The sequence below is a fragment of the Neoarius graeffei genome, chromosome 19 (assembly GCF_027579695.1).
Source record: "Neoarius graeffei isolate fNeoGra1 chromosome 19, fNeoGra1.pri, whole genome shotgun sequence".
Classification (NCBI taxonomy): Eukaryota; Metazoa; Chordata; class Actinopteri; order Siluriformes; family Ariidae; genus Neoarius; species Neoarius graeffei.
The window spans coordinates 67,255,588-67,269,836 of NC_083587.1; the positions used below are offsets into that span (position 1 = coordinate 67,255,588).

At 46.9% G+C, this 14,249-nt stretch overlaps 1 protein-coding gene across 1 annotated transcript in view; it reads left to right on the plus strand.

Moving 5' to 3' along the window:
- Positions 1 to 14,249, plus strand: part of nek11 (NIMA-related kinase 11) — a 138,148-nt gene that overhangs the window by 54,027 nt on the left and 69,872 nt on the right. The window contains exon 2 of the mRNA XM_060900627.1: positions 7,682 to 7,847. Coding sequence (XP_060756610.1) covers positions 7,682 to 7,847 — 166 coding nt within the window. The remainder of the gene's footprint in view (positions 1 to 7,681; positions 7,848 to 14,249) is intronic.

Genomic DNA, 14,249 nt, shown 5'->3' on the forward strand with positions numbered 1-14,249 from the left:
TTCCCTAGGTGTGGGTGGAGCACAGAGGACGGCAGGACAGAGATCAGGGTTGTAACTCGGCTTTATTGCCAACTTTTCAGTCTTAACCACTACGAGTTACTTTAGCAGACAGACACACACACACACTCCGTGTCTGGTTCCAGGGAGAGCTCTCCCTCTGCTCTCGCTCTCCCTCCTCATATAGGGCGCAGTCACTGGGAAGACACACAAACAGGTTAATTGCTCTCAGGTGAAGTGATTCTGCCACTTACCTTCCCTGACTCCGCCCTCCTGTCACAGACCGGTGCTTGACCACGCCCCCGCTGCCACATACCCCCACCGCCCGACTCAGGCCAGGCAGCCGTCCGGCCCGCAGCCGACTCCCCCCCCCCCCCCCTTGACGGGAGAGGAAGTCCACCACGACCATCTGCGCCCCCGGCCTGTGGACCACCTTGAAATTAAAGGGTTGGAGCGCCAGATACCAACGGGTGATCCGCGCGTTGGCATCTTTCATGCGGTGGAGCCACTGGAGGGGCGCGTGGTCTGAACAGAGGGTGAAAGAGCGCCCCAGCAGGTAGTACCGGAGGGCGAGGACCGCCCATTTGATCGCCAGGCACTCCTTTTCAATCGTGCTGTAGCGCCCCTCACGCACTGACAGCTTCCGGCTGATGTATAGGACCGGGCGATCCTCCCCCTCCACCTGCTGGGACAAAACGGCCCCCAGCCCTCTGTCCGACGCATCCGTCTGTAACATAAAAGGGAGAGAGAAGTCAGGGGAGTGTAAAAGTGGCCCCCCACACAGTGCAGCCTTTACCTCCGAGAAAGCCCGCTGGCACTGCTCCGTCCACTGGACCGGATCTGGCGCCCCCTTTTTAGTGAGGTCAGTCAGCGGGCTGGTGACGTCCGAATAATTAGGTATAAACCTACGATAGTAGCCAGCCAGCCCCAGGAACTGTCTCACCCCCTTTTTGGTCTTGGGCCTCGGGCAGGCCGCAATCGCTGCTGTCTTATTAATTTGGGGACGCACCTGCCCGTTGCCCAAGTGGAAGCCCAGATACCGTACTTCCACCCGCCCAATCGCACACTTCTTTGGGTTGGCAGTGAGTCCCGCCCGTCTCAGCGACCTAAGGACGGCCCTCAGGTGTTGCAGGTGCCGCTGCCAGTCGTTACTATAAACGATAATGTCGTCCAGGTAGGCGGCCGCATAGGTGGCATGGGGCCAGAGGACCCGGTCCATCAGCCGCTGAAACGTAGCGGGCACCCCAAACAGCCCAAACGGAAGTGTGACGAACTGGTGTAAGCCGAACGGTGTGGAAAAGGCCGTTTTCTCCCGGGATAATGGAGTCAAGGGGATCTGCCAATATCCCTTCGTTAAATCCAGTGTCGAGTAGAAGCGAGCCGTGCCTAGTCAATCGAGCAGCTCATCAATACGAGGCATTGGGTACGCGTCGAATTTAGACACCGCGTTGACTTTTCTATAGTCCACACAGAACCGGACCGAGCCGTCGGCCTTGGGAACCAAGACCACCGGGCTGCTCCAGTCGCTGTGGGACTCCTCGACGATGCCCATTTCGAGCATGGCCTGAAGTTCTTCCCGAACCACCTTTTTTTTGTGTTCGGGTAGTCTATAAGGGCGGCTACGCACTACCACCCCCGGGGGCGTCTCTATGTGGTGTTCTATGAGGTTAGTGCGACCGGGCAGGGGCGAGAACACATCCGAAAACTCGGCCTGCAACTGGGCGACCTCCATGAGTTGGGTCGGGGAGAGGTGGTCTCCACAGGGGACCGGAGAGGTACATGATGCCAAATTCCCTTTTTGAACCTCCAGCCCCAGCTCCGCCTTCTCCGGAACTACCGACACCAACGCCACGGGGACTTCCTCGTTCCAGAGTTTGAGCAGATTGAGGTGGTAAATCTGTAGCGCCCCGCCCCTGTCTGTTCGCCTCACCTCATAGTCGACGTCCCCGACTCGCCGTGTGACCTCAAAGGGTCCTTGCCACTTGGCGATTAATTTGGAGCTCGACGTGGGCAAGAGTACGAGTACTTTATCTCCCGGTGTGAACTCTCTAAGGCGCGTTCCCTTGTTGTACAGGCGGGCTTGCCGTTCCTGGGCCTGCCGCAAATTCTCCTGAGTTAGGTGGGTGAGCGTGTGGAGTTTTGCGCGCAGGTCCATAACGTACTGAATTTCATTCTTACTTTGTGACGGTCCCTCCTCCCAATTTTCCCGCAGCACGTCCAGGATGCCGCGCGGCTTACGCCCATACAATAATTCGAATGGGGAGAACCCCGTGGAGGCTTGAGGGACCTCTCGCACTGAAAACAGCAAGGGTTCGAGCCACTTATCCCAATTACGTGCGTCCTCACTTACGAATTTCTTAATGATATTTTTGAGGGTGCGGTTGAACCGTTCTACTAAACCGTCCGTTTGTGGGTGATATACACTGGTGCGGATCGGCTTAATCCCCAATAACCCATACAGTTCGCGTAGTGTTCGTGACATAAACGTAGTGCCTTGATCAGTCAGAATCTCTTTCGGGATTCCAACTCGGGAGATGACGCGGAAGAGTGCCTCTGCAATACTGCGTGCTGAGATATTGCGCAGAGGCACTGCTTCCGGGTATCGCGTTGCATAGTCCACTAGAACTAATATAAAGCGGTACCCTCGTGCTGACCGATCTAATGGCCCGACGAGATCCATCCCAATTCTTTCAAACGGGGTCTCGATTAACGGTAGAGGGCGCAATGGCGCTTTTGGAATGGCCGCTGGATTTACTAACTGGCATTCGCGGCATGCCGTACACCACCTACGGACATCGCCGCGAATCCCCGGCCAATAGAATCGGGCCATTATTCGGGCTAGTGTTTTATCCTGCCCTAAGTGTCCAGCCATGGGATTAAAGTGAGCCGCCTGGAATACCAATTCCCGGCGGCTCTTTGGAATCAAAAGCTGCGTGACTCGCTCTTTAGTTTGAGTGTCCTGCGTCACTCGGTATAACCTATCCTTCATAATTGCGAAGTAGGGGAAGGACGGGGTGGCGTTCGGCGGGAGCGTTTGACCATCGATTACTCTCACTTGGTCAAACGCATGCCGCAGAGTCTCGTCTCGTGACTGCTCTAGTGGGAAATCCGCGAGGGATTCCCCAATAGAGAGAGGAGGAGCCGGTGGCTCCTCACCCTGACGCGGAGATGACGTAGACGGCTCTGCGACAGCTGCTCCCGCCAAAACGACACCGGGACCTCCCCCTGTCAACTGGCAGGACCCACTCTCTACTAGGCGCGTCATTAAACCCCGAAATCCCGGCCAATCAGTCCCCAAAATTAACGAGTGGGTAAGGCGAGGATTAACCGCCGCCTTCACTATAAATTTTTCCCCTCTGAAAATAATGTGGACCGACACCAAAGGGTAGCGGTGAACATCCCCGTGCACACACAACACCTTCACCCCCTGTGCTCCCCCCAATGCCTCGTTTTGAACCAGGCTTTGGCGAATTGAGGTCTGATTACAACCAGAATCCACCAACGCCTGATATGTAGCCCCTTGGATACTCACCGGTATGCGATACGCTCTGGCCCGATCGAGGGCGGCCTCTGGCACGTCGGGGATCCGAACCACCGCGCCCACTTCCATTACTGTGCACTGCTGTTGAAGGTGGTCCGGTTCCCCGCAGCGCCAGCAAACCGGCCCGGGCTTCCCCTCTGCACCGGTGATCTGGGGCTCACTCACCTGAGGTGGGGGAGAGACAGACACAGAAGGGAGAAACGGGAGGGCACCGCGGGTGCGGCGGGCCGGCAGGGGTGGCGCCGGCCCCCGCCTCCGCGGTGGGGGAATGGGGCGAGGACGGGACACAGGAGGAGGGGGGAGAGAGAGAGAGAAGAGGAGAGAAGAGATGTCGACATCTGCTGTCCTGCCGCCGAGACAGCCGCCAGATGATCCTCCGCCAGCTCGACTGCCTGATCCAGCGACGCCGGGCGGTGGCACTGGACCCACTCCGCGGCTCCTGCTGGTAAGCGGGCGATGAACTGTTCCAGTACCACCTGATCGACGATTCCCTCGGCGTCGCGATCTTCGGCTCTCAGCCACCGCCAGCAGGCGTCCCGGAGCTGCTGGCCGAACGCGAACGGGCTGCCGACTTCCTCCATCCGCAGCGCGCGGAAGCGCTGGCGCTGCTGCTCCGGCGTGTGCCCCACGCGCTGAAGGACAGCCCGGCGAAGGTCGGCGTAGGCCAGCCGGCGATCGGCGGGGAGCTGTAGTGCAGCCAGCTGCGCCTCTCCCGTTAGGAGGGGGAGGAGGCGCGCCGCGCGCTGCTCCATCGGCCACCCCGAGGCTTCGGCGACCTGCTCGAACAACGTGAAGAAAGCCTCGGGGTCATCCTGCGGGCCCATCTTAGTTAAGGTGAGGGGAGACGGGCCCGCGGCCGGAGCGCTGGTGGGCCCCGCCGACGCGAGGAGACGCCGGAACGCCTTGCGATCTTCTTGCTGGGCCAGCACCAGGGCATCGAAGCGCCGCTCTTGTTCCTTTCGGAGTGTGACGAGCGCCTGGTGCTGGCTTTGCTGAGCCGTGGCGAGGGCGTGGACCAGGTCAGTGAACAGGGAGGATTCCATGGGGCTGCTGGGTTGGTGCTCCATATCCCGGGTTTCAGCACCACTGTAGCTTTCCCTAGGTGTGGGTGGAGCACAGAGGACGGCAGGACAGAGATCAGGGTTGTAACTCGGCTTTATTGCCAACTTTTCAGTCTTTACCACTACGAGTTACTTTAGCAGACAGACACACACTCCGTGTCTGGTTCCAGGGAGAGCTCTCCCTCTGCTCTCGCTCTCCCTCCTCATATAGGGCGCAGTCACTGGGAAGACACACAAACAGGTTAATTGCTCTCAGGTGAAGTGATTCTGCCACTTACCTTCCCTGACTCCGCCCTCCTGTCACAGACCGGTGCTTGACCACGCCCCCGCTGCCACAGTATCCTACAATGCCTTGCACGAATGGGGAAAGCCCACCACATGATGCATGATGTAGTATATTGAATTGGGTCATGGTGAAGCAGGAAAAAATAGCGGAGAATTTAGAGCCACGTGGCTCTAAAGTCATTAATTGTTCTATTTTTTTTTAATGAATAAAATTGGAAGACTGTGATTCGAATTCAGTAGCTTTCAGTCCACTAAACAATAATACAACTAATTGGGTGTCAGAGAAAATTCTTTTTAGTACCTAAACTTAAATTCTGAAAGACCGTCTACCCTTAAAATTTCAAGTTGAAGTGCAGTAGATCAGATGGTGAATTACACAGGGGAAGACAACTCCTATATTAGCTGAAGAAGAAGGAACATTATGCAGAATTAAGGATAATTCAATGATCCCATAAGTTTGTATTTCACACTAAAAGAGCTCAAACATATTAATCATTCTGTCTGTGGTAGATACGTTTATGAATCTTTCCATCATTTGTGTGATGGAAGAGGTTTCAGGAGAAATGTGCAGAAATACTAAGGAGCAGTGTGGTTGAATTTAATTAGATTTTATATGGATGAATTTGTTTAAAAAAAAAAAATTCTCATGCCCCAAACCCACCCCTTTGTAACTTATACACTTTCAGAAATAAGGGTATAGTAGGAGTTCATTTCTGTCCCCCAAGATACAACCTACACTAATGTACCCCCTTAGGCTCATTAGTGGACCTCAAGGTAACTGTGTGTACCTTTTTAGGGCCAAAAAGGTTCATATATATTATTGATTAGTATATAAAGTGTACAAATAAGTACCTTAGAGGGAATTGCCCCAGTGACAAGCCGTTGTACCCCAAAGATACAATAATGTACTTTATTTTCTGAGAGTGTAATAGCTTATAGTTCCAAATCAGAAAACATTGGGATGATGGTATGTTGAGTTGACATTGAAATTAAAACCGAAAACAATGATTTTGTAAATAATATTTGACCAGTATTGCACTCAAAACAATACAAAAGCACATTATTTGATGTTTTACCTCATGAACTTTTATTGTTTAAGTGATGAACTGATTTTATTGATTAAGTGATGAAGTGTTTCAGGTGTTTTGTCCCGTTCTTCCTGTAAACAGGTCTTAAGGTGTGTAACAGTTCGGGGTCGTCACTGCCATATTTTTCATTTCAAAATTCTCCAAACATTCTCTATTGGGGACAGAGGGGACACACCCTCTTCTTCCACAGCCATGCCTTTGTAACATGTGACATCTTTGTAAAGATGTCGTCTTGATGGCAGCATACATTGCTCCAAAATCTCAATGAACTTTTCTGCATTAATGCTCCATCACAGAAGTGTAAGTTACCTTTGCCAAGGGTACTGACCCGACCCCATGCCATGACACACCCTGGCTTTTGGCCTTGCTCCTGGTAACAGTCTGGATGGTGATAGTCTTTTCCTCTTTGGTCCGGAGCACACAGCGTCCATTTCTTCCAAAAAATACCTGGAATACTGATTCATCTGACCACAATACACGTTTCCACTGTGTGATGGTCCATCCCAGACGCCTCTGAGCCCAGAGAAGTTGACAGCACTTCTGGACACAGTTAACATAAGGCTTCCTTTGTACACAGTAAAGTTTTATCTGGTGTTTGTGGATGTAACTCCGTAATGTAGCTTGATAAAGGGTTTGCCAAAGTAATCCCAAGCCCATGTGGTTCTATCAGCTGGAGATGAATGATGGTTCTTGATAAAATGCTGTCTGAGGGATCAGAGATTACGGGGGTTCAGATTAGGCTTGAACCCTTTACATACCGAAATTCCTCCAGATTCCTTGAATCGTTTAATGATGTTATGCACCGTAGAGGGTGAAATATCTAAATCTCTCGCTATCTTTCTTCGAGGAACATTGTTTTTAAACATTTCAATAATTTTCTCACACATTTGTTGAGAAACTGGAGATCCTCAGCCTATCTTTACTCCTCAAAGACTCGGCCTTTCCTCAATACTGATTTTGTACCAAGTCATGATTACAAATCACTTGTTGACATCACCTGTTTCAAATCACTTCATTATTTAATCATTTTACATCATTTGTTAACCCTAAATTGCCTCAAACCAACTTTTTTTTTTTGGAACATGTTGCAGGTCTGAAACACAGGAATGGATGGATGTATATTAACAAATGAAATGAAGTTCACCAACAAAACATGAGATATCTTGGGTTCATTCTGTCTGTAATGAAATACAAGTCAAAGTATTTCTTTTTTTATATGCATTTCCCATATCATCCTGACTATTTCAGATTTGAGGTTGTATTAACAAAGATGCCTCCCAAATCATTTAATGATGTAACAGTGAAACTAATTACCAGCACTTTCACACGTCAACCTTCTCACAGCTAAAAACATCTTCCATCAATTTTACTCTCTTAAATCATTAACATGCTCCTATTGGGATTAATTAATTGTAAAATTCTTCTTAATTTCACTTTATGGAATGAATCGGTAAATGTCAGGCTCGAAAAGGTCAGGGCGGAGCGTCTCGGCACGCTGCAGAGGAAATGGAGGAAGTCTGAACAGGGCCAGAGTCTGCAAGAGACTTGAGGAAATGTTTCTCTTTAACCTTGAGATTTTGTTCAGGTCAAATGATTCATTTTAATTTTTCCTCTGAGGTGGTGTTTGTGGCTGTAAGGAGAATCTCCAGCAATGGGAAGAAATTTCAGGGATTTATTTTTAAGATACATCTGTGTGCTGTGTGGTGCAGTAAAGTTCTGAAGGAGATCCCAGTTGGGGATTTGAAGCCGGACGAGACTGTGAAGGCCACACAGGAAGCTCAGCTCCTCTCGCAGCTCCACCATCCAGCTATCCTCAGATTCTACACCAGCTTCCTGGAGAGAGATGCTTTCTGCATCATCACCGAGTTCTGCGAGGTAAACTGGCTTTTATTTCTTTTGAGCTTGGGCGGAGCTATGAGGTGACCAGTGATAGTTTGGGCTCGTGGTGGCTACTTTGATTGATTGATTGGTTTGCTTTATTCCGAACAGTAAAGAAGACATAAAAATTAAAAAAATGCAATAATCAAAACATCGTCATAAACAAACAGAATAGTGTAGCTACAAGGCAGTAACATAATAATGTTTGGAAAGGATGAGGAAGAAGTAAATAACTTATCAAATCCTAACCCTCTATACCACGGCTAATCAAACGTCACTTTCCGCCATAATAAACTAATATATACAAAAGAAAACAAAAGCAACAAACAAAAAAGAAAACATAACATACCAACATGGTATAATATCGACCAAATCAAATCATATATACAGATACTTATGCATAAATACACACATACAATACATATATACAGTACATACGTATACACATACCTATAACTATACACATCCATATGTATACAGACACCCATAATATCATAATTATGCATATATATTATATACAATTATGCATACGCATGCATATATATATATATATATATATATATATATATATATATATATATATATATATATATATATACAGTGGGGCAAAAAAGTATTTAGTCAGCCACCAATTGTGCAAGTTCTCCCACTTAAAAAGATGAGAGAGGCCTGTAATTTTCATCATAGGTACACTTCAACTATGAGAGACAGAATGGGGGGAAAGCATCCAGGAAATCACATTGTTTGATTTTTAAAGAATTTATTTTCAAATTATGGTGGAAAATAAGTATTTGGTCAATAACAAAAGTTCATCTCAATACTTTGTTATATACCCTTTGTTGGCAATGACAGAGGTCAAACGTTTTCTGTAAGTCTTCACAAGGTTTTCACACACTGTTGCTGGTATTTTGGCCCATTCCTCCATGCAGATCTCCTCTAGAGCAGTGATGTTTTGGGGCTGTCGCTGGGCAACACGGGCTTTCAACTCCCTCCAAAGATTTTCTATGGGGTTGAGATCTGGAGACTGGCTAGGCCACTCCAGGACCTTAAAATGCTTCTTACGAAGCCACTTCTTCATTGCCCAGGCAGTGTGTTTGGGATCATTGTCATGCTGAAAGACCCAGCCACATTTCATCTTCAATGCCCTTGCTGATGGAAGGAGGTTTTCACTCAAAATCTCATGATACATGGCCCCATTCATTCTTTCCTTTACACGGATCAGTTGTCCTGGTCCCTTTGCAGAAAAACAGCCCCAAAGCATGATGTTTCCACCCCCATGCTTCACAGTAGGTATGGTGTTCTTTGGATGCAACTCAGCATTCTTTCTCCTCCAAACACGACAAGTTGAGTTTTTACCAAAAAGTTCTATTTTGGTTTCATACATTCTCCCAATCCTCTTCTGGATCATCCAAATGCTCTCTAGCAAACTTCAGACGGGCCTGGACATGTACTGGCTTAAGCAGGGGGACATGTCTGGCACTGCAGGATTTGAGTCCCTAGTGGCGTAGTGTGTTACTGATGGTAGCCTTTGTTACTTTGGTCCCAGCTCTCTGCAGGTCATTCACTAGGTCCCCCCGTGTGGTTCTGGGATTTTTGCTCACTGTTCTTGTGATCATTTTGACCCCACGGGGTGAGATCTTGCGTGGAGCCCCAGATCAAGGGAGATTATCGGTGGTCTTGTATGTCTTCCATTTTCTAATAATTGCTCCCACAGTTGATTTCTTTACACCAAGCTGCTTACCTATTGCAGATTCAGTCTTCCCAGCCTGGTGCAGGTCTACAGTTTTGTTTCTGGTGTCCTCTGACAGCTCTTTGGTCTTGGCCATAGTGGAGTTTGGAGTGTGACTGTTTGAGGTTGTGGACAGGTGTCTTTTATACTGATAACGAGTTCAAACAGGTGCCATTAATACAGGTAACGAGTGGAGGACAGAGGAGCCTCTTAAAGAAGTTGTTACAGGTCTGTGAGAGCCAGAAATCTTGCTTGTTTGTAGGTGACCAAATACTTATTTTACCGAGGAATTTACCAATTAATTCATTAAAAATCCTACAATGTGATTTCCTGGATGCTTTCCCCCCATTCTGCCTCTCATAGTTGAAGTGTACCTATGATGAAAATTACAGGGCTCTCTCATCTTTTTAAGTGGGAAAACTTGTACAATTGGTGGCTGACTAAATACTTTTTTGCCCCACTGTGTATATATATATATATATATATATATATATATATATATATATATATATACAACCCCGATTCCAAAAAAGTTGGGACAAAGTACAAATTGTAAATAAAAATGGAATGCAATGATGTGGAAGTTTCAAAATTCCATTTTTTATCCAGAATAAAACATAGATGACGTATCAAATGTTTAAACTGAGAAAATGTATCATTTAAAGAGAAAAATTGGGTGATTTTAAATTTCATGACAACACATCTCAAAAAAGTTGGGACAAGGCCATGTTTACCACTGTGAGACATCCCCTTTTCTCTTTACAACAGTCTGTAAACGTCTGGGGACTGAGGAGACAAGTTGCTCAAGTTTAGGGATAGGAATGTTAACCCATTCTTGTCTAATGTAGGATTCTAGTTGCTCAACTGTCTTAGGTCTTTTTTGTCGTATCTTCCGTTTTATGATGCACCAAATGTTTTCTATGGGTGAAAGATCTGGACTGCAGGCTGGCCAGTTCAGTACCCGGACCCTTCTTCTACGCAGCCATGATGCTGTAATTGATGCAGTATGTGGTTTGGCATTGTCATGTTGGAAAATGCAAGGTCTTCCCTGAAAGAGACGTCGTCTGGATGGGAGCATATGTTGCTCTAGAACCTGGATATACCTTTCAGCATTGATGGTGTCTTTCCAGATGTGTAAGCTGCCCATGCCGCACGCACTAATGCAACCCCATACCATCAGAGATGCAGGCTTCTGAACTGAGCGCTGATAACAACTTGGGTCGTCCTTCTCCTCTTTAGTCCGAATGACACGGCGTCCCTGATTTTCCATAAAGAGCTTCAAATTTTGATTCGTCTGACCATAGAACAGTTTTCCACTTTGCCACAGTCCATTTTAAATGAGCCTTGGCCCAGAGAAGACGTCTGCGCTTCTGGATCATGTTTAGATACGGCTTCTTCTTTGAACTATCGAGTTTTAGCTGGCAACGGCGGATGGCACGGTGAATTGTGTTCACAGATAATGTTCTCTGGAAATATTCCTGAGCCCATTTTGTGATTTCCAATACAGAAGCATGCCTGTATGTGATGCAGTGCCGTCTAAGGGCCCGAAGATCACGGGCACCCAGTATGGTTTTCCGGCCTTGACCCTTACGCACAGAGATTCTTCCAGATTCTCTGAATCTTTTGATGATATTATGCACTGTAGATGATGATATGTTCAAACTCTTTGCAATTTAACACTGTCGAACTCCTTTCTGATATTGCTCCACTATTTGTCGATGCAGAATTAGGGGGATTGGTGATCCTCTTCCCATCTTTACTTCTGAGAGCCGCTGCCACTCCAAGATGCTCTTTTTATACCCAGTCATGTTAATGACCTATTGCCAATTGACCTAATGAGTTGCAATTTGGTCCTCCAGCTGTTCCTTTTTTGTACCTTTAACTTTTCCAGCCTCTTATTGCCCCTGTCCCAACTTTTTTGAGATGTGTTGCTGTCATGAAATTTCAAATGAGCCAATATTTGGCATGAAATTTCAAAATGTCTCACTTTTGACATTTGATATGTTGTCTATGTTCTATTGTGAATACAATATCAGTTTTTGAGATTTGTAAATTATTGCATTCCGTTTTTATTTACAATTTGTACTTTGTCCCAACTTTTTTGGAATCGGGGTTGTGTGTGTGTATGTGTGTATATATATATATGTATGTACCCATACCCAAATATATTATCAATAGAATGTTATTGTAATTCCTCCTCCCTATACCTCATAAAGATCTCTTCCTTATACCTTTTTTTGAACTGGTTTATAGTTGTACATTTCATGAGCTCCACATTCAAACTGTTCCATAGCTTTACTCCACAAATAGAAATACTGAACATTTTTAACGTTGTCCTAGCATTTCGAATTTTAAATTTCAATTTCCCCCTAAAAGGGCGGCACGGTGGTGTAGTGGTTAGCGCTGTCACCTCACAGCAAGAAGGTCCGGGTTCGAGCCCCATGGCCAACGAGGGCCTTTCTGTGTGGAGTTTGCATGTTCTCACCGTGTCTGTGTGGGTTTCCTCCGGGTGCTCCGGTTTCCCCCACAGTCCAAAGACATGCAGGTTAGGTTAACTGTTGACTCTAAATTGACCGTAGGTGTGAATGTGAGTGTGAATGGTTGTCTGTGTCTATGGCCAAGTTTACATTAGACCGTATCTGTCTCATTTTCTTCACGGATGCACTGTCCATTTACATTAAAACGCCTGGAAACGCCGGGAAACGGGAATCCGCCAGGGTCCACGTATTCAATCCAGATCGTGTCTGGTCCGGTGCTGTGTAAACATTGAGAATACGTGGATACGCTGTGCTGAGCTCTAGCTGGCGTCGTCATTGGACAACGTCACTGTGACATCCACGTTCCTGATTCGCTGGCGTTGGTCATGTGACGCGACTGCTGAAAAACGGCGCGGACTTCCGGCTTGTATCACCTTTCATTAAAGAGTATAAAAGTATGAAAATACTGCAAATACTGATGCAAATACTGCCCATTGTGTAGTTATGATTGTCTTTAGGCTTGCCATCCTTCCACTTGCAAGTGGTAAGTGACGCTCATGCCCGACATGCACTAGGATCACACACACAGCGGCTCAGTCCCGAATCACTGCTCGTGCACTTCACTCGCGCGCTCTGTGAGCTGCGCAGGGCCGGAGTGCGCACCCTCCAGAGGGCACTCGCTGTTCAGGGCGGAGTGATTTGGAGCGCAGGATGCCTGCGGAGCCGAGCGTATCCGTGTATTGGCGTTGCTGTGTGCACGCGAATCGTGTATTGGGGTTGCTGTGTGCACGCTAATCGTTTTAAAAACATTAATCTGATGATCCGCTGATACGGTCTAATGTAAACCCCACCTAAGTGTCAGCCCTGTGATGACCTGGCGACTTGTCCAGGATGTACCCCGCCTTTCGCCCGTAGTCAGCTGGGATAGGCTCCAGCTTGCCTGCGACCCTGTAGAACAGGATAAAGCGGCTACAGATGATGAGATGAGATGAGATGAGATGAGATGAGAACAGTTTAGGACCCAATACTGACCCCTGGGGGACACCACAATCAATATTCAAATGAGTTGAGACAGAGTCACCCAACTTCACAAATTGTGTCCTGTTGCTCGAATAACTTCTTATCCAATTTAATACAACTCCCCTTATCCCATATTTTTCCATCTTATTAATTAATATATCATGATTAATAGTATCAAAAGCTTTTTGAAGATCAATAAATATCCCAGCGACATATTTTTTATCATCTATAGAGTTACTGATTTCTTCAATTAATTCCATTAGTGCCATCTCTGATCTATTTGCTCTAAATCCATATTGACTATCACTGAGTAGTTTGTATTTTTCAATGAATTTATCTAATCTGTTATTGAATAGTTTTTCAAGAATTTTGGAGAATTGAGGAATTTATTTACTTTTTATTCTATTTGGGTTATTTTTGATGGCTCTGTTTGGATTGAGCTGTTTTTGTTCTGGATTGTTTTTCACCTGGTCTGGATTGGTTTGGTTTCTTGCTTTCTTGTTGCGCCCGGTATACAATCTTCTCCCAGCACCTGTCAACCTTAAGTTGTGGAAATACTCGGACTCCAACCTGTGTCTCTGTTGTGGTGTCGAGTGTGGAACCCTTTGCCATGTAGGGTCTTCCTGCAGACAGCTCCTACAACTGTACATGTGCCACAATCAAGTGCTGGAGACTCTGGCAACCAGAGTGAGAGACCAGTGTGAGGCAGTCAACAAGAGGCCGATACAGTAAGCAGTCCCCCGAGTCACTTTTTGCAAGGCAGGCGAGCATCCTAGGGAAAGGAAGTTCACAAAGCAAACAAGGTTTCTACACAGCGCTGTTGACTGGCAGGTTGTAGTTGATCTTGACAAAACCTTACCATTTCCTGCCCATATTACTGCTACTAACAAGAGGCCAGACCTGATCATTTGATCAGACATTGCCAAAAATGTGCTGCTGGTTGAACTTGCCATTCCATGGTCGAATTTACCATTCCATGGGAGGAAAACATGGAAGGGGTATTTGAGTGTAAAAAGGTAAGATATCAGGATCTTCGTGCCACCTGTGTTAAGAATAACTGGGCATGCTTGATATGGCCTGTGGAAGTGGTATTACAACTATAATACCAGTGCCAAAGAAGTTCCTCCCATCCAGCTATAATGACTATCAGCCCGTAGCACTGACTTCCATCAT